Genomic DNA, 23,752 nt, shown 5'->3' on the forward strand with positions numbered 1-23,752 from the left:
GCAGTGAGCAGGGTGGACCGGGGTTGAGATATTGGAGGACATAAAGAAAAAAGATGAGGATGGAGGGATGAGAAGAGATAGTTTTTGGCCCCAGGAGGCCTATCCCCTGCTGCTGCTGTTGTTGTTTTATAATGAACTCCTAAAGCCTTCATTTCCCTCACTACCCTGAGTGGAGGGGGTGCAGCAATGGGGGCTGCTGAGTCCACAGCCGGATTCGCACGCACAAGCCCCGAGGGGGGCTGCTTTGAGCGGGGTGGGGGGTTGGACGGAGCAGGGGTGCAATATGCAAGCTCCTATGTGTGTGTTTGAAAATAGTCCTGACAGCAGACAGGTGAGGGCAGAAAGGTTTTTGCATATGTGTGTGTGCATACTTGCCATGTGCACACCTGTGGTCACTTCAGTAGGAGTGATGTGTGAGTGTATGTTTGGAGTCTGGGTTTTCCTGTGCGGGCAGTCGGCCTGCTGTATGCTGGAGCTTCTCTGTCACTGCGAGACACTGAATGACATAGACAATGTAGGGTGACGCTGGTGGTAACACTATCTCCTGTGTCTGCAGCGGCCTGGTTCAGGTAAAGGTTACTATGCCGACCTGATGCCCTGATGGATGAAGATGAATTTGCACACCGGGGCCATGGCATTTCTCAAGATATGAATTAGATTTGCTTTGCTTGGCCAAAAAGATATTATCCAAAGCTATATACATAACTTTCAGGTTTATACATCACTCATTTGTGTAAGAACAGTAGATGTTAACTGAAGCGTAGGAGGCTTGGTAGATACTTTGCTCAAGGACACAAAGCGCAGTCCCGTCCTGTAATCGGAACCTCTGAGCCTCAGGTCAAACATCTAAACCCGACAAGACTTCCGCCTCCGAAGAGAAGGTGCTTAGATAGCATCAGTGCTGGGCCTAATCCTCACAAAAACCCTGACATGGCACAGAGAGATCATTAAATGATGAAGAGGAGGGAAATAGATTTGGTGCCACAAAAAAAAGAGGGGAGAAGCGAGAGAGAGAGAGAGAGAGACGGAGTTGTGAATACGGCATGGGGTAGGAATCTGGAATGTGAAATGACTAATGCAATTGCTCAACCCACAACAAGAACATGCACTGCCTAGAGCTATGACAAGGCTGAGTGCATACCTCTATGGGGGGGCCTAACGCACAGGCTAGGGTGGACTGGGATGGTGGCTGAGCTGGGTGTAGGGAAGGTGTATACATGCGTGATGGTCAATTGAGCCGGCAGCAGCGTAGAGATGATGGATTTTCACCTGAGGAAAAAGTCAAACAGATTAGAGAACTTTATCATAGCATGGGAGCAGACAAAAAAAGTTATTCTAGAGGCATGTTATGTTTCCTTTAAGTGTATCTGCGTCTTTTTGGATAATCTTTGACTGTCGCCTATTAATGTCAAAGATTTTCATAAAAAAAATGTCTAAGTCACTAGCTATGGAAACACAATGGTGATTATGTGTCTGTGGCAACATTCCCAGGAAAAATCACAAGCAGCACACAGCTAGTGAGCGTTTTCCATCACCCAGCTGTGGTTGGTCCACCAGAGAGGGTAGGTATGTGTGAAGCATCACACCATATCCTTTTTGTCTCTGTTAGTGTTAAAAGTAAACAGTTACAACGATGGAACAAACAAAAAAGAGAGAGATGACTACAGATAATGAAACAAGTAATGTGTTCCTGCATTAGCCACACTTCCCATCATTGTCAGAAGACAATTTAAAGCATTTTCCTATAAACGGCATGAGACTGTTTAAGTGGAGGTGTATTTAAAAAGTAAGGTTTTAGTGACAATGCATGTGTTTGGGAAATACTGAACACACAGCTGGATAAACTGGATAAATGAGACTTACTGTTATATATTGTGCAAGAGTTTCTAAACTGATATTTTGATAAAAGTTTTGCAGTTGTTAAATGTTGCCCCCATTTAGTTCAATTATTAAAGAATTTTCTCTGGGGTTTTTTCGATTTGTTGTACACTGTAGATGTATCCAAGAAAAGCAAATTCAAGGTAAAATGGGAAGAGTGCAGTGGAGGAAGAAGTATTCAGGTCCTTTACTAAAGCAAAAGTACTAATACCACACTGTGAAATTGCTCCACTTCAAGTAAAAGTCCTGTATTCAAAACCTTACTTTAGTAAGAGTACAAATATATCAGTATCAAATTGTACTTAAAGTATTAGAGTATTAAAGTTTAGTAAAATGCATTATCATTTTAAATAAATCATGTTTTATATACTTTATGTTAAATCTTCACCTTAAAAGTAACTAAAGCTTGCAGCTAAATGTAGTGGAGTAGAAGTATACAGCTACATAAAATGGAAATACTCAAGTAAAGTACAAGTAACTTAAAATTGTACTTAAGTACAGTCTTTGAGTAAATGTACTTAGTTACATTCCATCACTGGAAGAGTAATATATATGCAAAGTAATATATTCCTTTAAACAACAATGCATACAATCAACACAATTAGACATTTTCAAAAAAAACTTGTCAAATGTCACTTCATGCCTTGGGGGAAAGAATGGGACTTTTTACATTACAAAAAAACTTGATTGAACTATGAGATGAGCCAAATGTCACTCAAGTTCACCCACGTTCTGTAAAAAAGAAAATCAACATCAATCTGTCTACATCTATCTCAAAAACCAAACATTGTCAATTACATCTGGATAAAATGATTTAAAAGTGTTTTTTTCTTTTAGAGTCCTTAAATGTAGGACTGTAACTAACAATAATTTAAAAATACTGAGTTATCTGTTGATAATTTTCTTAGTAAGTCAATGAATTATTTGGTTTGTAAAATGTCAGAAAATAGTGAGTAACATCCAGTATTTTAAGTCCAAAGTGGTGTCTTGTTTTATCTACTCTTACAATTATAAAATTGCAATTACTTTTCTGTTTGTCGACCAATTGATTAGTAGATAAATCATTGCAGTACTACAAAAAGAATCTACATTTTTTTCTTCTGCACTGATATCCTTATCTTTTTGAGGTACTTTTTTTTCTTTTTTTACTGGAGAGCAGAAACATGTTTTGTCTATCTAATAACCAGTGGCGGTTTTACACAGGGGCCTCCAGGGGCCACTGCCCCTGTGAAGAAGCCTTTGGCCCCTGCTGTGGCCCCTGTGTAAAATTAATAATAAAATGATACATTTATAACGATGAACGACGGAACAATTCTTACCTATTTTTTGTTCAAACAATATCTCATTGTAGACAAAAGGAACCCAGAATGTGAACATTGTATAATAGTTTAATTGTGCAATAAAAGCTAATCATAAAGATCATTCTCACTGTACTGCACTTACAAAATAAAAAAGTGATTGTGCAAAAAAAAGAGAAATGTCATTGTCGTACAAAAATAACTGTTAATGTTGGTAAGTCTCATTGCTTCAATCAATGTAGTTTTTCCAAATATGAGACTTTTAGCTAAAATAAAGGTTTTGAATGCTTAAATATAATTTTTGACAATTTTTAATGTGCCCCTCTGATTAAACACTGGCCCCTCCTTGGCCCCCACAGTAAAATTGGTCTAGAACCGCCACTGCTAATAACAGTATTATATTGCCAATATAAACTTGTCAAATGTAGCCAAGAGAAGAACAGTAATGGTTTAAGAGAGCTGGATGCTTGAGAGATGTAGCTAACTAGCAGAGAGACTACTGGAGATATGGCAATGCACTGCACGAGTTGCACTGATTTCTCACAGCAAAGATGCCCTGCAAAAGTTTACTGGTATTCATCTTGACCACCCCATCGTGAGCACCCCTCACCCCCACTGGGAAACTCCTGGGGGAGTCTGTTCCCATGCTGCACCTGCAGTGCAAACAGCAGGGTTAACATTGCAGCCGCTGTGATAGGACATGATAAGACCTAACGCACCTTCATAACTGACTCCCCATGCATACACTATATGGCACTCCTCTGTCTTTCTCTCAGCTTCACACACACACACACACACACACACACACACACAAACTGACCTCCGTTACAACCAAAACAAAACTTTCCCAGATCAACAATATTCTACAGAGAAAAACACAGATAAAGGGGGGAGCTATGTGTTCTCTCAACCAGCAACATCTCCAGAAAATAAGTCTGGAATGTCGTCTGTGAAGACGCCTTCTTTAAGTCCATACTCTTACTCATTAAATCATCACGGCCATTAAAGGATTCAGATACACAATAATGAGCCATCAAAACCCATTAACTGTTAAGCTCCGTGAACTGCACGCTCTGTCTAATTGACACATATGACTTGATCATGGGCGTGTGGCTGTGAGTGGGTGTATGACTGGTGGTAGGAAGCTGTCAGGCAGGGGAAGCCCAGCGTGGAGCTCCGTGCCATGCTGCTGTTTGTGTTCCCATCCTGGCTGAGCCATCATCCCACAGCAGTGGGTGGACGGCATCTCTCATCCCCAGAGGTCTGAGTGTCACAGGTGGTATGGCCACAGGGCTGTGTGCGTGTGTGAGTGTCTGACAGCTGTATGATCACTCTGCTCTTTGAGGTCAGACAAAATAAAGCCGGGAGGGAGAACAAGAACACGAAACAAACCCCTTTCTTCACTCAGATGAAACTGCCAAATAAACAACTTTAAATGTTCTGACATGAAATAAAATCAGTTAATAGCAACTGTTTGTAGCTCCTAATAACACGCAACCAGGCTCATGGATACAGACATAATAGGTTCTCCCCAACTCTCCCATAGAGAGCAAGACTGCAAAGGTGAAAAAGACACAAAACAACTTCAGTAGTTGTATTGTGTCATTTTGAGGCCAGTTTTGCATCTCTTAGTGGTCATTTTTCATTTCTTTCTGATTGTTCTGCATCTTTTTGTAGTTGGTTTTGCCTTTTTTGTGGATGTTTTGCATCTCTATAATCAATTTTGTTGTAATTTTGTTTGTTTTAAGTTTTGCATCTCTTTGTGATCATGTTGAGTCTCTTTGTAGTCCTTTTGAATGACTTTGTTGTCATTTTGCATCTACCTGCGATTCTTTTGTGGCACTATGGTTTTTTTGTTTTTTTTGCATTACTGTGAGTTGTTGTTTGCTGTTCTGCATGTATTCACAGCTGTTTTTCTCTCTTTGCAATAGTTTTGCTTCTCTGCTCTGTAGTCACAATGCATCTCTTTTTGGTCGTTTTGCATCTATTTGTTGTTGCTTTGTGTCTTTCTGTAGTGATTTTGCATCTATTTGCCTTTAATTGGCATTTTTTGGGGTTGTTTAGTATCTTTTCTTGCGTTTTTGTGTCTCCTTGTAGTCGTTTTTTTGTTTCTTTGTGACGATTTTACATGTATTAACTGTCGTTTTTTTTTGTCTCTGTGTCGTAATTTTGCGTCTCTGTAGTCATAATGCATCTCTTTCTGCTTTTTGGTTGTTTGACTTTGTGACATCACTCCATACAGAGCTAACTACCAATCACATTTTCAGTGTGGTAGACTCAGATTCCAGCAGGGGGCCCGTGCCTCCCCTGGCCCCCCCTTTGGCCCCGCCTCTGGACCCCTTTCCCACCAGAACCCACTGAGATGCTGGGAGCTTATGAGTTTCTGCTGTCATATCTGACAGGCCCTCATTTGCTTTCATTCAGCGTCTCATCACGGCTTCAAAGACGAGTGGATCATCTCCCTCGGGGGGAGTGAGAAGGAAGATCAGTGTGCCTTCAAAAAATGACTGGTATCCAAAAATTGTTGACCCAAGGCGATTTTGCTCCTCATAATTGGCTTCTTCACTCTGTCTGTCTTGGGCAATCATTGGAGAATTATGATGTATTATATTGCCTGGAAAACATCATTAAGTGCGTTGTGTAAAAGTGATTCAATAACGTATCATTTTCTCTTGATGAACAATAACAGAAGGGGGTAGTCACAGAGTACACTGAGAACTTTCTTCTCTACCAAACAACAAGTCTGCTGCCGTCTTGTCTAACCAGGACAGGGACACTGATCCAGCGCTAAATTCTGTTTGGTTCCAGCTGAAGCCCCCAAAGGAGCAAAGCTTGCACCAGGAAATAGCTTTCTTTGACGATTTAGTGTGGCAGCCACACACAAACAAACATAGACATGTAAACAAGTTTTCTGTGCTCACATAAGTCTCATTCTAACACAACTTGGTCATGGCTGTAAAATCTTCCAAATCTGGTCAGATTTTAGCGAATACCTAAGCATATCTGCAAATGGATGCAGGTCTGTATTAAAATACACAATAGCTAGTCAATTAAGGGATACACAAGTACCAGTTTATATGAAATATAACTTAAGTAAAGCATATTTTACGGTTAAACTAACCAGTGTTATATAAAGATATGTCTTCCTTGATATTTAAATACTGCCTACATGTTGATGAATTGATAATACAATTCCAATTATATATTATATTCATAAGAGGCTTGTGTGGTAATTACAGCGCTGAGAACGGGGCCATTGTGCATTTTTAATACCTAAACTACATTTGCTGATAATAACTATGTAATTTTTCTTAAGCATTAGTGGCAGAAGCAGTCGATTCTTTGCTTAGAATGTAAAGAAATAAAAGTAGCAATACTACAGTGTACAAATAAATAATGTATGTATAAATGTATGAATAAACATGTCTTTAACATTTAATCAGTAGTGGAAACAGTATTTTGACATGTCAAAATCAAAATATTGTTCCACTTTGTGCAGTAATTGTATCAATACCGGACAACAAATATTGATATTTTATGACATAAATTACTCAGTCTATATTGTGAATACAAATAATCTTTTTGGCACTAAACTTGTAAAATAAATTGCTGTTTTTTAGTCAAATTGATGGTCTGAGTTGAGAGGTTTTATTTAATTTAATTTCAATTTAAGAGTAATTCATTTATTTTTTTAATTCCACAGTTTCTGAAGGAGCGGTGGAACTTTTCCTACAAGCTGCATTGATCAAAATAACTGTACAGTAGTCTGTACAAGTTTGCATTCAGTTAAATTGGACTATGTAGACAGCAATACAAACAGTTGAGTTTGTCAGGTGCATGCAACATTTCTCATCCTATTTTGCTTCAATAAAAATAACTGAAATAAGATAAACAGACTGAATGTTTATCTTATTAGTTTTCCTTCAGGGACATAATATCCACTTGAAAAAAGTTAAGAAAGTGCAATATATCAGAATATAGTTAGCGCAATACCCTGGTGATTCTCACCCCTTACACAAATGGGACCTGAGATGTAGTTTCTTTGGTGGCAGTAATAACTGGACAAATCTAACTTTGCACCATGCAAGTGCATTAAACTGACAAACTATGTCAAACCACATGTGATCTCTCGGTCAGTCGGAGTGGCGTGATCGTGCTCCACACACCTGGAGTCTGGATTCCAGGTTGTGCCCGTGGTGCTCAGGTGTGGAGGAAAACCAGTAAGCTCATCTCATCCTTTCCTCAGGGCTGAAAGATAAAGGACAGACAGAGAGAACCCCACGACCTTGAGCGAGAGAGACAGAGAGAGAGAGAGAGAGAGAGAGAGAGAGAGGTAAATGTGCCTCATGTACTGTTTGCAAATGGTTTGAAGGGGGGCCTTATTTCTCTACTTCTTCTCTCCTCTGAGCAACAGGTTAAAGCTGTGCACATCCAACCACTGCCCTGGGGATGTGTTATGACAACCGAAAACGGTGAACAGCGAGAGCAAGAAGTGGCATGAATAGATCTCAAGGTTTCTGACATGTGGGGGTGGGTGAAAAGGACCTCTGTTGAGAAGTGTCTAGCCTGAAGATAGAACCATCAACTCAAGTACCATCAGGCAGCCACACTGGAAAACTGTCTGGGCCGACTTCTGATTGCCGTGCTGACGAGGGTAAACAAATACAGCTATCACTGGCAAACAGGAGCTCGTAACAGCTCACTGCACTAGTCAGGCTAAAGGATGCCTGAATTTGCTTTGCTTGCTGCTGGTCTTATCGAGCCTCCACTCCCAAATTAGTAGGAGACGAGGAGTGAGGCGATGGAGGGGTTGGAGCAAAGGTGATTGAGATGTGGTTTTGTGATGGTGCCAGGGAGCGCCCCAGGATGATTCTCTTACCACTAAATCACCCAGGAACTATTGTGAAATTTTTCGCAGCTTGTTCTGGGAAATCCAATCACACTACTTTCACACAGTACTCACAAGCAAACCCTGTCTCCTTCCTCAGACATCTGTGACTTACTGAAAAGTTTGATATCATTAGTTTTGGTGTCTCTGACCGCAGGCAAGAAGGAAGCCTCTGGATGGACAGGCAGGAATATTCTGACACCTATCTGTGGAAAAAAAAGGATAGACTTATTAGACTGAATCAGGGTGAGCTGACAAAAGCTAGCCCCAGGACATGTTGAACAGAGTCTTTCCTGTCACATGTCAACAGATTATGCTATATGCTCTCAGAGTTTGTCTTAGGTTAGGGGTAAAGATCTCTGCTATCACACCTGTCAGCTACTACGTTTGAAAGAATATCAAATATAATGGAGAATTTAGCCTGCAGGCTAGATTTAAATTTGGGAAGTTTAGGACCAGTTAAATATCCTTAAACGAAACTTGTCCACAATGGCGTTTTGTGAGCCACCACACCTGGATTCAGTGTGTGTATGAGTCTAAGTGCTAACATTTGGTGTCCTGTTTCACCTCAGTGATGCATCACAGCTTTTAGGAATAAACGCCGAGAATGACAATTTATAAAGTTAAACAAACGACTGGATTTGTCTTTGGCCCCTACTGGTGTGTCTGCAGCTGAGCACTGTTGACACCAGGTGGTGTTTCTTCAGCATGCTGTACTAGCCAAAGATCGTTCATTGAGAAGATACATTACAGGTGAATAGGGTAAAACTAAACAAAAATATATCCGCATGAAACTCCCACTGTAAATGACTTGCATTAATTATTTTTTTATTATAATTTTTTTACTGAAAATGTTTGTTTTAATATGCTAATTATGCATTATCTTATCATACATGTTCTAATGTGCATACATTTACAGAACAGAAATTTTGTGTATGCAATAAAGCTAGGTTAAAAATGTATTTTTGTTTTTACAGAGGGAATTCTTTTTATCACTGAATAATAAATGAAAAATATTATCAAAAGCCATTAAAAAATAGCCATATTTTAGGAATAAAATGGGATAAAGTAAAACTGTAAACTTTGGTAGGAGAAAAAGATATAATTATGGGTCTTTAAATACTTGTGTAAAATTCACACTGGGCCTACAGGTGAATTGGGTAAAAAAAAAAAAGGATGTAGATAATAAATATCATCATGACACTTCTCTGGTTGATTATACATTTAGACAATTATTATTTTTGTAACACTAGTTCTCTAAATTTTAATTGAGGCATTATGTTTTGCTAATTTTTGTTGAATTTAGGGAAATCTACACACACACAAATACACACAATGTAGTTAAAAGAACACCTTAATGTGTATTATGGGTGTTTACTTTTCACTGGTCTAAAAAAAACGTGTCATAGAAGCAAATTAGCCTCAAAATTTAAAAGTGAAAAAAAAAATGTGTCCAAAAATGGGGCAGAGTGAGCACTCTTCAGTTTTCCTCCTGTCTCTTTAAGATGACGTAACAGAACATCCGCTTTCCTACTTCCGTACACAAAAGCTCTGCTGATGACGTGTAAACTCCACTACTGTTAGCTGGCTGGCTAGCTAGCTAGCTTAGCCACCTGTCAGAATAACGGTGTTGTCAATAAGAAGTTACGTTTAACACGCGAAGGGAAACAACAAATCAGGGAAGATGGAGACGCTTTACCATCAGACAAACAAGTAAGTGTGTTTGACTTCTGTGGCAACTGTAGACTCTCAGCTAGTTAGCTAACAAGCTAATTACCAGTGACTACGTTAACTCCAGTCATAGTTAATTGTAGCACTGTTTGGTTTTTTGCCTAAATCATCTCATGACGCCGACCACCTATGGTAAAATCGCCTACATCCTCAGTTGATCAGATCATGTGATTTTACCTCTTTAAGATGATCAATTTGCCACATTCATGGGCATCAGATAAGAACCCAGCAAAGAAGAGCTAGAGGGAGATCGTTTAGTTATAAGTTTAGTTTATCAGTGTTTTATTGTTGACACTAATATTGGTAACATTTTACTCTTAAGGTCTAAGGTCTACATAAGAGTGACACGAGCGTGTCATAAACATGACATGGGATGTGTCACGAACATTAATGACACTTTGAAGTAAAATTAATGCTCATGATAATTGACTCTAAGACTCTTATGTAGACACCTTCATAATAAAGTGTTACCATATCTTGCTTAAGTCACAAAGGCATGTTCAAAAAATTGCCTAAATAATTTATTTCTCTTAAGTGACATCATTTACACACAGTGTTATTACTTTGCCAATAGCCATTCTTTGTTACATCCCTTTTGAGTGAAATGATCAATAAATGTCATATGTTACACTTTTGGTGAAGTTTTTTGTGTTTCCTGCAAAACTTGAAAAAATGAGTTAGACGATTATTTCAACAGGGTGACGATATTTGGGTTTGTTGGTCATGAAAACCTGTAAACAGCTGATGGTTGAGTGATCGCCAGATTGTGTATTGGCATCATGTGTTGGTTGCCATACACTGACGTTATGTTCTGCTCTGAATTAGGCAAATCCAGGAGGTGCAGTCTCTTATGGGAAATCTGGAGAAGACAGATCGTCAGTCAGTACACTGTGAGTAGTGTCTGGTTTAACTCTGTTCAGCTCTCCTACTGTTCTTTGTTGTTATGGTACTCACTATCAGTGTTGATTCCACCAATACTTTTCTTTTTATCATCACTATTATTATTATTATTATTATTATTTAAAATAAGAAACATTATGTTTTTTGAAGACCTGGGTATGTTTTTCTATGTCAAACAGCAATTTCACATAATTTTGGACCATTATTATTACAATATCTGTGTACAAAACGTTAGTTAAGTTAGAGCAGATAATAAATAAACAATTCACCAAAAGCTTACAGACAACACATAGTAAAGAGGTCTACTGGGGACCAGCTAAAGCTTTTAAATCTAGCAAAATTAATTTAGTTAGTTTTGATGCTCCACATTGATTCTAGGCTTAGATCATGTGGCCGAAATTTGCTTGGGTGCTGCGATTAAGCATTATAATTTTAAAACCCTGCACTCAATCACAATATTTTGTGAGGTGAGTATACAAGATTAAAAAAAATAAAAACCAACAACAGCAAAGAAATAGAAATAAAACAACATAAAAGAAACAAACAATCACTAATGACAAAGTTCTGCAAAAGCAATTGCATCTTTTTTCAGAGATACGTCATTACCCAGCCAGCCGCCCAAAGTTCTAAATCGATGGCACCACTTTCTAGACCATTGTCCTGTAAATTTCTTAATTTCTGTTCAGTGCAGACTCCTTGTTATGGCTACCTCTCTGGTATGACGGGGGGGGGGGGGGGGGGGGGGTCTCCTTGGTTGATTGTTTTCTGTGGTTGGTGCCCACTCAATCAGTTCTGGGCCAAACTGGTGCCAGGACAGGAAGTACCAGGGGCGGGTGCAGTGACAGAAGCTGGGAGGACTTCTTTTAGATAATGGTGGGAGCCAGGCAGGAGACAATCCTCCCCCTTCCTCTGTTTTAACACAGAGGAGAATAGAATAGAATAGAAAGCCTTTTATTGTCAGACAACAAAATTGGAAACACTACTCATGTAATGTAAATTTAACTAGAATAAGAATATTCTGTCATGTAGTAGCCTAAATGCTAACAAATGAGAGAGGGTCATTCCATGATAAATACTGCTGCAGTCCCCCTGGAATAAACGGGTACCCACAGTCTCAGAAAACTATGTAGGAAATAGTAAATCATGTTTCAAACAAATGTAGTACATTATTCCCTGATCATTTGGACTACATCCAAATGCAATACGTGATGTCTTCCTTCCTGTAATCAAAGCAAGCTTATTGTCTTTTTTTCTTTTTTCCTCATTATTCAAGTGTTAGAGAATGAGCTGCAGGCTAGAATCGACCAGATCTTCAATCATTTAGAACGCCTCGAGATCCTGGCCAGCAAGGAACCACCGAACCGCCGCCAGAACGCCAAATTGTGAGTTTGGACTGACTCAATTGACGGTGACCCTAAAGCCCCAGAACTGGCTGTGGTGAGCCATATCTCATAAAGACACAGTGCAGGGTGTAGAAGATGAGACAGGCAGCCCTGTCCTGCCCTGTGGCGACGTGGCTCTGTGAAAACATTTCCTCACAATCCCCGTCATCACCAGCATTCCTGCTGCATTGGGCAAAGATTCATTTCAGAGCTGGGTAAACAGGCCCGAGGGGACACAGTACACCCCATCCCACATCACTCTGTTCTTATAGAGCTCTAGTGGGGTCTGAGTGACGCTAAGGAGAGGGCGAGACTGCGAGAGACTCGTCATTCCAGCCACATGACATTTGAGGGGAAATAAATGTTCTCATCAGCCAGAAAAATTACAAATAGTTAGAATTACAATAAGGCAAGATGAGGTGAAAGGATGCATTGTCTTAAAATATATTAAGGAGGTGAGAGGTTATTTTGTGTTGTTATTAGAGAAGTTTTGTTTAAATTCATGTAAAAGTTACAGTTTTACTGTATTCTTTGCTTTCCCTCAGGCGAGTGGACCAGCTTAAGTATGATGTCCAACACCTTCGTACCGCCCTGCAAAACTTCCAGCACAGACGCTATGCCAGAGAGGCCCAGGACAGAGAGAGGGAGGAGCTCATGAGCCGTACCTTCACCACCAACGTAAGTCAAACGTACCTTCAAGAGATACTTTGTTTTGTTTTCTTCAAGGGATCAACGCTGTTGATCCTCATTTCTTTCCACTATTTGATCAATGTCAAGGCCCTTGTATCCTCATCACCTGGGTACATGTGATTTGCTCTAATGCTGATTTTCGAAAAAGTTTTACCTTTTTACGCCTGTTTCAGTGCTGCACTCTTGTTTATTTGTGGGGAAAAAACAAAAAAGGAGAAAGTAGTCAGTGGCTTTATCCCAATGTCAAGAAAGGATCCTCAAACTGCTGAATTTGAAGGATTCTACGTCATCGACATCCGCCGAAGGACTGTCCCAATGTCCAGGATGCTCCAGAGGACAGAGTCCTTCTTCTGCACAAATTCCAAGGATGCATGTGTGTATCCTCCGTACGCGCCGACTACCCATAATGCATTGCGCACACCGGTCTACCGGGAGATTTAAAAGCTGCGAGCGAAAAAACAGCGACACCGATATGAATTTAAATATTTAAGTATTTTCAGTTTACACTGAATATTTTTTATCACATAACTTACAAAACTTGTTTTCAAAGTCAAGCAAAACATATGCATAAACCTATGCTAGAATATTTAGCTCAGAGAAAATAAACATAATCTTGATACATTGCCAGTTAAGTTAATTGATGCTGTCTCAGTCGGCTAAAGTTATTAATTGTTCATTTGTCAGATGATGGTGTACTATGTGCTAAGTATACGTAGCTATGCCATTCAGAAAGTTATACATTTGTTTATTGTGTTAACAGGGACAGACAGTCCGCTATTATCCTTTATTTTGATTTATAAATAACTGTTATTGTACTGTACTGTAAAATAAAATTAAAAAGAATCCCAGAACACATCTCCATGGTGAGTTATGCGCTGTTGCTTTTATGAAACTGAATAGCGGCCAAATTCAGCCAGGATCAGTGAAATATTCAGGTTTAATCCACTGGATTCTGGCTTTTTTTTTGCTAAATCGTGGAGATTCAACCTTTAAGCATCTTCTTCCATTTCCAGAAATATGTGGAAGAGTACTGATGCCAAAGCCACATCCATGTTGTGAACTGGTTTTGAAATTGCGGCGCTGAATGTAAACAGGACGTCCAATTATGAAATGACGCACACCTGCACACTCGGAAGGCTGTTCCATTTGTGCGTTATCACAGTGAAAGGAAGGACTCTGGCCTCGTCTCTGGAGGACCCGACTCCGAAGGAAGGATCCTTGACTTTTGGATACAGCACGTGTATGACCTACAGTTAATGGCGGTTAGCACAACCCCAGTTTGGAGACGCAGGAAGTACTATCAGCACTGAAGCTAATCAATGTACAGCTGTGGACGGAGGCAACAGCAAAGCAAATTTTTAGAAGCATAAAAAAGGCCCACCTAAAAAAAAATTATATCCGCTTAAAGTGTATGCTATATTGAGAATATTTTCACAGCTCTACTTTGCCGGCGGACAGCCCTGCAGGACAAAGGACTTGTTTGTCTACCATCACTTCCAGATCAGTTAGTTAGTTTGTTTTATTGTGTGACTTTAGTGTAGCTGAACTAACCCTTTTAAACACCAGCCACATAACAACCCAAACAGACTAGCCAATCTTGAAGCAGTGGTAGACCAGCAGCTCCCGTGTTCTGCATGTAAAATTACTGTTTTTGTCAACGCTGTCTGGTGGCTTTGATGAGAGCATAGGTAACAGCTTCAGTTTCGTCCCAAAGCACTGTCTGCTGGATAAATATAGAGTACACTTTTCTGATATGGATTTTTTTTTTAAGTTAAATTTTGCTACTGCCGCTGTTCACAACAGAACATTGCTAAGCTTCTGTACTGTTACTCCTGCCTGCTTCTCCAAATTGGGAGTGTACCAATATCCATCTACTGTAGGTAAAACACTAACTATGGATAAGTACCTCATACAACTCCACCTTGATAAATCTGAACTACCCGTTTAAAACAGGTTGGGATGTAAGCAGCATAATCCTGCTGCTACCAAGCTCAGGTTGGGCCTAGTGAAGATCATTTTATTGGGCAAAAAGACAGCTTTCAGAAATCTTCTGATTATGAAGAAGTTTGGTAAAAATGTGTCAGACTCTGGGAACTTTGACTCTTTGTCTGCTTGATGTACAATATCGTTAGCCTCATAGCATAATTGCCTAAGTCATTTTTTGGCCAAATTGTGATATCTGCCTAAGGTAGTTCATGTTTCTTCAACTTTCTAGACAATAAATGTACTTTCAGTCAATCAAAGGGATTAGGAGAAGTGTGTTTTTACTTTTAATCACATTTCTGCAACAAGGTATGATGAAGTGATGTAAACGCTAGCAAAACACTTTTAAAGAGGGCTTGTAAAGAGATTTGTTTTGACTAGAAATAAGACATTTTGACAAGATATAAGATCAGTATTCTTGGTTAGATTTTGAGTTTTTGCAGTGAACCTGTTCATATTTTCGGAATAGCGTTCAGTGAGCAGAAGTACTCTGTGTTCGTTCCAAAAAAAGACCAGTGTGATGTATGTATTGTTTTTTTCTTGTTTTCCAAAACGCTCAAATATGACTTAGGCAAATATGCTATGAGGCTAACGATATACTTTTCTTGCTCAACAGGACGCAGATACCTCCATCCCCATAGATGAGACCCTACAGTTAAACTCCAATTTGCACAATGCACACAGAGGCATGGATGACCTCCTGGGCAGCGGCAGCAGTATCCTCAATGGTCTCAGAGATCAAAGATCTACACTAAAGGTGCGTTCTCATGATTTAACACAAGATCGAGAAATTAAAAAAGACCAATCTGAAGAGCAGAGGACCTCCACTTTCCTTCACTAGAGAAAGGAGGCAGTACCGTTTCCCTGGATAGCTACAGATTACATTGTTCCCACATTGATCACAATAGTCTTATTGTTAGTGTTTTTATGCTCACCAAGAGGGCGAGTCCTTGTTTCCAGGGAGGAGATGGTCTTCCTGGTTTTGCTTCAGGCCTCCTCTTATCAGGGTGTGTCTGCTGATCAGCCCGGTTGTCTCGCCATGAGAAACTTCTGACGGAGTGGCGCGTCAGGCAGGGCGTTGGCACTCAACGTCTCTCAAAATCAGACAAATTAGTGTGGATAATTACAGTGTGTTCATGTAATGCCTGGATTTTCCAAAACATCAATGTATTTATGGCTGTTGTGACCTGATCTAACATGTGATCATTAATGTTTACATGGCTCTGTTCGACAGGGGACCCATAAGAAGATGCTGGATGTGGCCAACATGTTGGGGCTGTCTAACACAGTGATGAGACTGATAGAAAGGCGAGCCACCCAAGATAAGTTCATCATGATCGGAGGCATGCTGTTGACCTGCCTCTTCATGTTCCTGGTGATCAGATATCTGGGCTGACCAGCATCCATCTGTCCACAGCCACGGCCAGTTTTTATCAGTCGTGGACATTTCTGCAGCACATCATCCCTCATGATATGAAAAGTGGCAGAATGGAATTCTTAACATCAGATTTGAGTAATTAAAATAAAAGTGCCATTATAGTTTGTTTTCCATCATTTAAATTATTTTTGGCACCTGCAAAATGGTAGGGTTGAAGACCTTAATTACACTCAGTATTTTATTCCACTTGAAGCTCATAGAGCATTGAACTTTGTGATAACAGGCCTATTGCTTTTTTCAGATTACTGCCACAAATCCATGTCTTTTTATCAAAACCACTCTGAACCTGTAAGTCACTCGTGTCTCTACCCAAATGGCTTTTTCAAAAAACTCATCTTTGTACTCAACTTTCTTTCGCCTCCAGTGACAAACTCTTTGTTTTGTTCCTGAATCTGTCAGTAATGTTGTCATTCTGCCTCGTTGGATTATAGAAAATAGAATATACCATGTCTCATTACATTGCAATTCAAGAATAGTGCCGATTTGTTTTCTGTGTTATGATATAGATAACAGGGTGTCAACAAGGATCTCTTCAGAAAGACAATGGAGGCAGGTATTAAATTGTAATTGTTTACTTTCACTTTGATTTAAACTAGGCTCTTGTCTCACTATGTGAGTGATTTAATTATCCTAATAGAATAAAACATGTCATTGCCTCTGTATATGTTTGTTTATCTTCATCAAATGACTCTGCTGGTAACAGGAAGAACAACTCAGACTGATATGCTCATTGTTGCTTTACTGCTCTCACAGGTCTATTCAAGGTGTGGAGGGCACCATCTAGTGTTTCATGTTCAACACTGTAGGACTTTGGTGAATCTAGACTAAGCATTTAAAGTTTTAGATCAGCAACCCGTGTGTTCTGCGAAGTAATATTACTGTTTTTGTCAATGGATACTGGTGGCTTTATAGACAGCACAGATGGATCCACTGGTTTCTGTTCTCTGTTGAAAAGGCCTGTCAGATTGCAAGGTACTTAAAAATCTGAATGAATCGTTTAACCCTAAACATTATGGAACAACACACATGAACTCAAGATTTTATTTGCTGAAACAGTAAGTTTTTAAAAAATACAGAGTTGCTACTGTTTTGACATAACTATCTTTTGCCATCCCAGCCCATCTTAACCGGGGCAAATTTAGAAACAAACTTGATAAAATACATACAAGTGGCCATCTTCCATCCATCTTCATCATTCTGCTTTTTTCCAATACCAAACCTCTAAAATGTTAATAGGTTAATCTACAGCAGTTTTATTTACAAAATTACACAAAAGCAAAACACAGCGCTTCTTTTGAAGAGCATTTTTGGAAAATAATTTAAAAACAGAAAAATACAATTATTGCAGTATACTACAATCTTATTGTTACATGATGCAAACGCACCATCTTGATGTACAGGTTTTCAGTGCAATTTATTCAGGTGCACCCTCACCACAGGGAACATGAGCTTTGCCTCAGAGCATCAGGGATGTTTGAAACCCCTACATCACATTTCCCCTTGCTTACAAAGGGGGTTCCTATGTGACAACGTCATACCGATTTCGACACCATGGTTATTTCTTATGGTCATCATTGGTGGGATTCTTCACATTACACACTGATATATGTACAAGTTACTGCATTACAAATTATTTGAGACCAATGATCCTATAGAGAGCAAGTAGTCATGAGAATATAAACAATATCAGTAAATGAAGTAGTCTGTCTCTGCAGTTTACATTTCAGAGTTGAAACTGTTCGCCTCCTCTTAACATGATTCAGCATATAGCTTCAGCCATAACGTCTCTCTTTGGCTGCCAAAATGAGCAAAGACTGAGATAATATGTTTATGTGGAAAAAAAAAAACTCCAGTGATTTCTCTGACGTAACATAAGGGTGGTGTTAATATACCTCAAGCTGGAATATAAATAATGTCTTGAAGTCTCTTTAAATCTACGCCCGTTTTAGAAATTCAGGGCAAAACATTAAAAAAACAAAAACTTCACATGAGCCAAGAAAATTTTAGTGTCAATTTTGAATCCAACACAGGCAGCACCACTTTGTGGCTACAACTTCTGCACTGTGTTGGCCAGTAAAAGGGTAGTTTATTGACAGCTTCCTGTCTCACTGCCTGCATGTTGCTGCAAAGACTTCATCTTAAAACCCGGAACCAAACACAGTCAGGTTAAGTCTGTCTTCCAGTGGTTGGGTGTGGTGACTATACTCCTTCACTTGGATCATTACTCAAGAGCCGTGGTTGGGTGGGTGCTGGAGGTCCTGCCCTGAGAAGATTGGGTGTAGCAGTGGGTGGAGTTGGAGAGCTGCCGCTGCAGCAGCCTGTGAGGGCCGGGGCGTGAAAAGTGTGGGGTAGAGGGCTGCATGTGGTACATGGTGTAGAGCTAACGGGGTGTGGTGCAGTGCAGAAGCTGGGATGATATGTATAGGCTGACCAGAGAGAAAGGCTGTGTGGTGGGCAGGAATCAGCCCAGCGTGTCCTAGTGAGTGTCCAAGTGAATGACCGAGAGAGTGACCCAAAGGAGACAGGGAGATGGGGGTGAGGTGGTGCTGGGGAATGTGGTGTACCTGGGCTAACTGGGCATGTGCAGGGTGTGGGTGGTGGGCGTGTGCTGGGTGGATGCCCATGGCTGCAGCAGTGGCAGCATGGTGCTGCAGGATGGCGTGTTGCACCGTGGTGATCGACGTGCCGGAGGCCACAGACACAGTGGGCTGCTGGATGTGGATCTGCTGCAGGGTCGGGGGAGGGGGGGCCGGGGCCAGGTTGGCAGCTGCCGCGGCGGCGGCTGCAGCTGCCGCAGCAGATGGAAATGTCTTGACCTGCTTGGCCAGAAGCTGCTGCTGGATGTGCTGCTGTGCTGCCTGTTGCAGTTTGCTGTATTTCTCCATCTCCTCTGGTGTGAATGTGATGGGCTGACTCTCTAAAGGAGCCAGTCCATCCTCCTCGGCCTCCATGCCATCCTCCTCCAGGTTGGGTGGTGGGTATGCAGGGTACGCATGCATTGGAGGCTGCTGCTGCATTTCTGGCATGAGAGACTCCATCATGGGGTTCTGAGAGGGATCCTGTCCTGGTTCTCCTTGGTACTGGGGCATCATCATGGAAGGCTCCTGTTCAAATAACGGTCGGGGTTCTTGGTGCACCTGGGCTTCTGCAGCGGGATGCTGCGTCTCCTCTTGCACCACTGTGATCTGTGGGACCTCCTCAACCTTCTGGACCGGTGGAGCTGGAGGTGGTGGTGGAGGGGGGAACTCCCTTATAGGCTCAACCAAGATAACTTCTGACTCAGAGGACTTCCCTGCTCCTGATTTCTCACCCTCATCAGGTCTGGTTAGGGGAATCACCGGTTTCTTCCCTGCCTGCAGCTTACCAAAGAGCGGCAGCATGGCTTTGTTTCCCAGTGTCGGGGGTAGTTTGGGACCGAAGTATCCCTGTGGTGGATCCTTGATTTTAAGCCCAGATTTTGTTCCTGTGGCAGAATCATCAGAGCTTTTTTTAGACTGAACCTTCTCCAGCAGCTGCCGCGCAGTCAGGGAGTTTTTCTGTTCCCCTGCATCTCTGGACCCCCCTGGCCTTAGCGACTGTGAGCTGGTTGAATGGGTGTTACGGTTAAGGCCTCTTGATGAAGATGATCGTGGAGACTGGGAGCGGTAGATGCAGGAGCGGTTGAAGTCTCTCCGGTGTGCGTCACTATCCACTCGAGCCCTGGGGCCTCGTCGGCGAGGAGAGCCTTTGGTGGAACTGGAGGAGCGGCTGGCGGAACTGTGGCTGCGGCTGTAGCTGCGCCTCCAGGATCTTGCACTGGTGCTGCGGCTCCAGCTACTAGAGCTTCTGGAGCTGCTCCGATGGTGCCGCCGGTGTCTCTTCCTGCGGCTGTAGCTGCGTGAACGAGAGCGGGAGTCTTCTGAGGAGGAAGAGGAGTATTGATGTCTCCTGGATCGTCTACGTCCTCGGCTTCCCCTCCGCTCGTACTCAGAGTCTGACGAACGTTTGGAGTGCCTCCGTCTGCGGCCCTCTTTACTGTAGTCACTGTAGCTGTCTGAGTAGCTGCGGCTACGGTGGCTGTATGCACTGCTGCCTGCTGAGGAACGCTCAGAGCTGCTGGAGTATGAGTGACTACGGGAGGTTTGGCCACGATGGCGCCGGCGACTGCTGCCCCGTCTTTCCCCTCGTCTTGAAGAACGGCTGCAGGAGCGCCCTGACTCTTCACTATGGTGGCGACGCTGTTCCCGGGGACTTGACCTGTGATGACGTGACCGCTGAGTATTAGAGCCCCCTTCTTCTTCACTCTCACTGCTGGGAGGTCTCCCAGGACCCGGACTCTTTTGGGCTGAGGTTGAGCAGGAGGCACTTTGAGCTGCACTGGAGTCAGTCTTTTGTCGCTTGGTGCCGCTGTGCTCCTCCGAGGAGTTGACCTTGTCAGTGCTTTTCCCAGCTCCTCCTTCCTCTGCTCCAGACTTGCAAGGCACTTCCTTAGTAGCACGCTTCCTCTTCCCTGGTTCTACTCCTGTATTTCCCGTAGTTCCTCCGCCTCCAGTTGTTGGCTGAACAGAGGAGACAACGGCTTTATCTTCTGGCTTTGGTTTTGCTTTTTCCTTTTCATCACCTGCTGCCTCATCTTGGTCTGGAGCTTTGTTTTTGCTCTTCTTCCGTTTGTGTTTTTTCTTTTTTTTGGGCTTCTCTTGTGTCACTTCAGTGTCGCCCTCTGCATCTTCTTTTCCTCCCTTGTCTTTTCCTTTGCGTTTTGAGTGCTTTGCAGACTTCTTATGCTTCTTCTTTTTCTTTTTTTTCTTGGCACTACTGCTGCCAGTTGCAAGCTTTTGCTCACCACCTTCTGGTTGTCCAGGCTCTTCCTTCATCATTTGCTTGTCTTTGTCAGTGCTCGTCCCAGGTTTAGTAGCTGTATCAACTTCAGCTGTTGAGGCAGCCATCTCTTGCCCCTTGTCATCAGACTCTTCACAAGCTTTTGGGGACTTTGCTGCTTTCCCGCCACGCACTCCTTTGTTGCGTGATAGCTTGAAATCAAAGTAGAGAGGGTTACAGCTGTAAGACAGGGAAGGCTGAGCTTTCGTAAATTCGAGGAGCTCAGAGGGCCACTGCAGGGTAGTGCTCTCATCTTTGCTCAGAACTGGGAAAAAGGGACCTGTGGGGATTTTAGGACCCGAGTTGGTATCTGGATTATCCTGTGTGCCCTCCGCTTTTTGTGTAGGGGAAGTGGGTACAACTGGAGTTGTATCCACTGCGGGTGAAGAGACTTCCTCTGTCTTCTCTTTTGGTGATGGAGGAGTTGGCTCTGGGTCAGGGGATGAAGCGACATTATCTTGTTCTTTTTCAGTGTTGCACTCTGGTGTAACATTGGGCTCCGTTTGGGTCTGTTCAGAACTATCTTCAACCTTTTTCTCATCTTGCACCTCTTCCTCGTCTTCCCCTTCTTTGGTCGGACACTGATCAGTGGCCTTCATAAACAGCAAAAACTGGAAGTGAGGCTTGACCCGGCAGTGAGCTGGAGGTATATAGTGATAGTACTGCGGCTCCTGTCCGGCATATCCTTCCTCTTTTTTCATCATCATCTTTAGTTTGTTGAGAGTGGAGGCTAGAGAGGCTCCATCATCAGGCTGCTGCACATCTTCCATTGGTGCCACAATCTCTCCTCCTTCACCTCCTACTGATCCTCCTACTGATCCTCCCTTAGGGCTGTCTGTGCTTGCAGGTGTCTCCTCTTGCCCTCCAGCCTTTTCTCCCTCCTGAGTCTCCTCTTCCTCCATAGCCTCCTCTCCATGATCAGCAAACACTGCCGCTGCGGTCTCCAGCTTTACAGGGGCTTTCTTGGCAAACGAGAAGGACACGCTGACTTTGGATCCGCTACTAGAGGTTGGGGAAGAAGAGCTGTTCTTCCCCAGAGAGAAGCTGATGGTTGGGCCTGGCTTTGGAGAGACTTCTTCTGGTTTTTCTGCCAATGATCCTTCGAGGACACTGTCCGTCAAAGCAGTGTTTTCAGGTGTCGTGTCACCACCATCTTCTGATTTCTCTCCGTCCACGGCCACTGTGGTAGTTTTGAACATAGGCCCACTTCCTGGAGTACTGAAACACAAATGCATGACAGTGAGATATAGGATAAATGTTTCCAACTGAAGAAATAGCATAATTGCAGTTTAATAGGATAGCATGCTTGTTGTGATTGTTTTAGGAAAGCAAACTCGAGGACAGTTTTTCCACCAGTTAAGCAACACCAGTGTTACCAACTACACTGGACATTTTACAAGAAAATAAATGCATCGATGTTCCTAAATATCTGTGGAGCGCTTCCGTTGAGCTTCCTTTGTCATCCTGTTGTCGGTCAACTCTGGATTCAGACAGGACGTGAAACCAATTTATATTTTATCAGAATCAGGTTATTTAAATCATATAAACTTATATAATTTCTAATAGAATATCAGTTAGTATTCAAGCCAGATTCACTCACTGCCCGTTTGATTTTGTTTAACATGTCCTCCAGACAACTTTAAATTGTATATTTTGACCCACTATGAGAGTGAATGAGATACAATGACCCATCAAAACACAACAAACATGTATATGACCTACCACTACTATGCATATATTTTAAAATCCCGCCAGCAGAGGGTGCTCTAGGAATAAATTCTTACCGGTCCTGTTGTTTCCTCTGCTCAGCCAGCTCATGCAATCGGCGCAGCATCTTTTCTTGCTTCTTTCCACCTTTCCGGGAGCGGGATGACACATTGCGAGCAAACTCTCTCTGTTTCAGCTCTTTAAGCCTCTGCATTACACAAAAGCAGAACATTGATGAGGCAGGGAAAAACAAAGCACATCAAGACCTTTTTACAGATATAAAGGCAAGAAATATCTCTCATATTTTGATACAAAACATATCCTCAATAACAGTGCAAGAACTGATCATCAGAAATACCTGCTTGTGAGCGTGGTCATAGGAGTTAATGTGGTTGTCAAACTCCTGGTGTTTGGTGTACTGTTTGTCACATAGCTCACAGTAGAAGTTGGCTCTCAGGTCTTCCAGAGCCTTTGCAATGGCTTTCTCCTTTTCCATCTGGTCCTATTGTGTGTGGGAAACGCAGGAAAGAATGAGTTCATCAATCATAGACTGTGTTCAAAGAATAGAAGACTTAATTACAGTAACCAGAGTACTTGTCTGCTGTTTCCTTCCACTTTTAGATGTACCACAGCAGCCCTACTAGAATAGGTTGCAGAGCCAACACTAATTATCAGAATAACACAAGGCTGAAGGGACTCACCTTGTATTTTTGCCGCAGTTCTTCTGTGTCCTCTTTTTCCACTTCGAGCACTCTTCTCTTTTCTGTGGCGTCCTCTGCATAGTCCAGCTAAAAAGGACAGACACAGCAGTTACAGCACTCGCACAAAAAACAAAACACGCCTGAATCAAAGGCAGCAGACTGCATTCATCTTATATATATACCATTCATAGGTTTAATACGCTGTGTGGACAAGCTGGTGTGCTGTTGGCACATATGGGCTACGGGCACAATGATTGGCCGGTTTTTGTTTCTTGTGTATTCTCCTACATGTTTCTGAT

At 42.0% G+C, this 23,752-nt stretch overlaps 2 protein-coding genes across 14 annotated transcripts in view; one reads left to right on the forward strand and one right to left on the reverse strand.

Moving 5' to 3' along the window:
- The first annotated feature begins 9,613 nt into the window (after positions 1-9,613).
- gosr2 (golgi SNAP receptor complex member 2) lies at positions 9,614-16,850 on the forward strand. The gene is made up of 6 exons (XM_059348335.1): positions 9,614-9,777; positions 10,621-10,685; positions 11,969-12,077; positions 12,623-12,755; positions 15,367-15,507; positions 15,985-16,850. Exons 1-6 carry the CDS (start codon positions 9,749-9,751, stop codon positions 16,144-16,146), a joined length of 639 nt encoding a protein of 212 aa, XP_059204318.1. The 5' UTR covers positions 9,614-9,748; the 3' UTR covers positions 16,147-16,850.
- A 365-nt stretch (positions 16,851-17,215) lies between these two features.
- The window catches only part of gpatch8 (G patch domain containing 8), a 33,962-nt gene continuing 27,425 nt past the window's right edge, over positions 17,216-23,752 (reverse strand). For all 13 annotated transcript variants that reach the window (XM_059348321.1, XM_059348330.1, XM_059348325.1 and 10 more), the window contains 4 exons: positions 23,454-23,540; positions 23,111-23,254; positions 22,830-22,960; positions 17,216-22,263 (listed from right to left, as the gene is read on the reverse strand). In XM_059348321.1, the coding sequence (XP_059204304.1) occupies positions 18,414-22,263; positions 22,830-22,960; positions 23,111-23,254; positions 23,454-23,540 (4,212 nt within the window). In that variant the 3' untranslated portion in view covers positions 17,216-18,413. The remainder of the gene's footprint in view (positions 22,264-22,829; positions 22,961-23,110; positions 23,255-23,453; positions 23,541-23,752) is intronic.

Source organism: Centropristis striata, chromosome 13 (assembly GCF_030273125.1).
Source record: "Centropristis striata isolate RG_2023a ecotype Rhode Island chromosome 13, C.striata_1.0, whole genome shotgun sequence".
Classification (NCBI taxonomy): domain Eukaryota; kingdom Metazoa; phylum Chordata; class Actinopteri; order Perciformes; family Serranidae; genus Centropristis; species Centropristis striata.

Coding starts and splice junctions, on each gene's coding strand:
- gosr2 (XM_059348335.1), top strand. CDS start 9,749: ATGGAGACGCTTTACCATCAGACAAACAA. Junction 9,778..10,620: donor CTTTACCATCAGACAAACAA/GTAAGTGTGTTT, acceptor GCTCTGAATTAG/GCAAATCCAGGAGGTGCAGT. Junction 12,756..15,366: donor GCCGTACCTTCACCACCAAC/GTAAGTCAAACG, acceptor CTTGCTCAACAG/GACGCAGATACCTCCATCCC.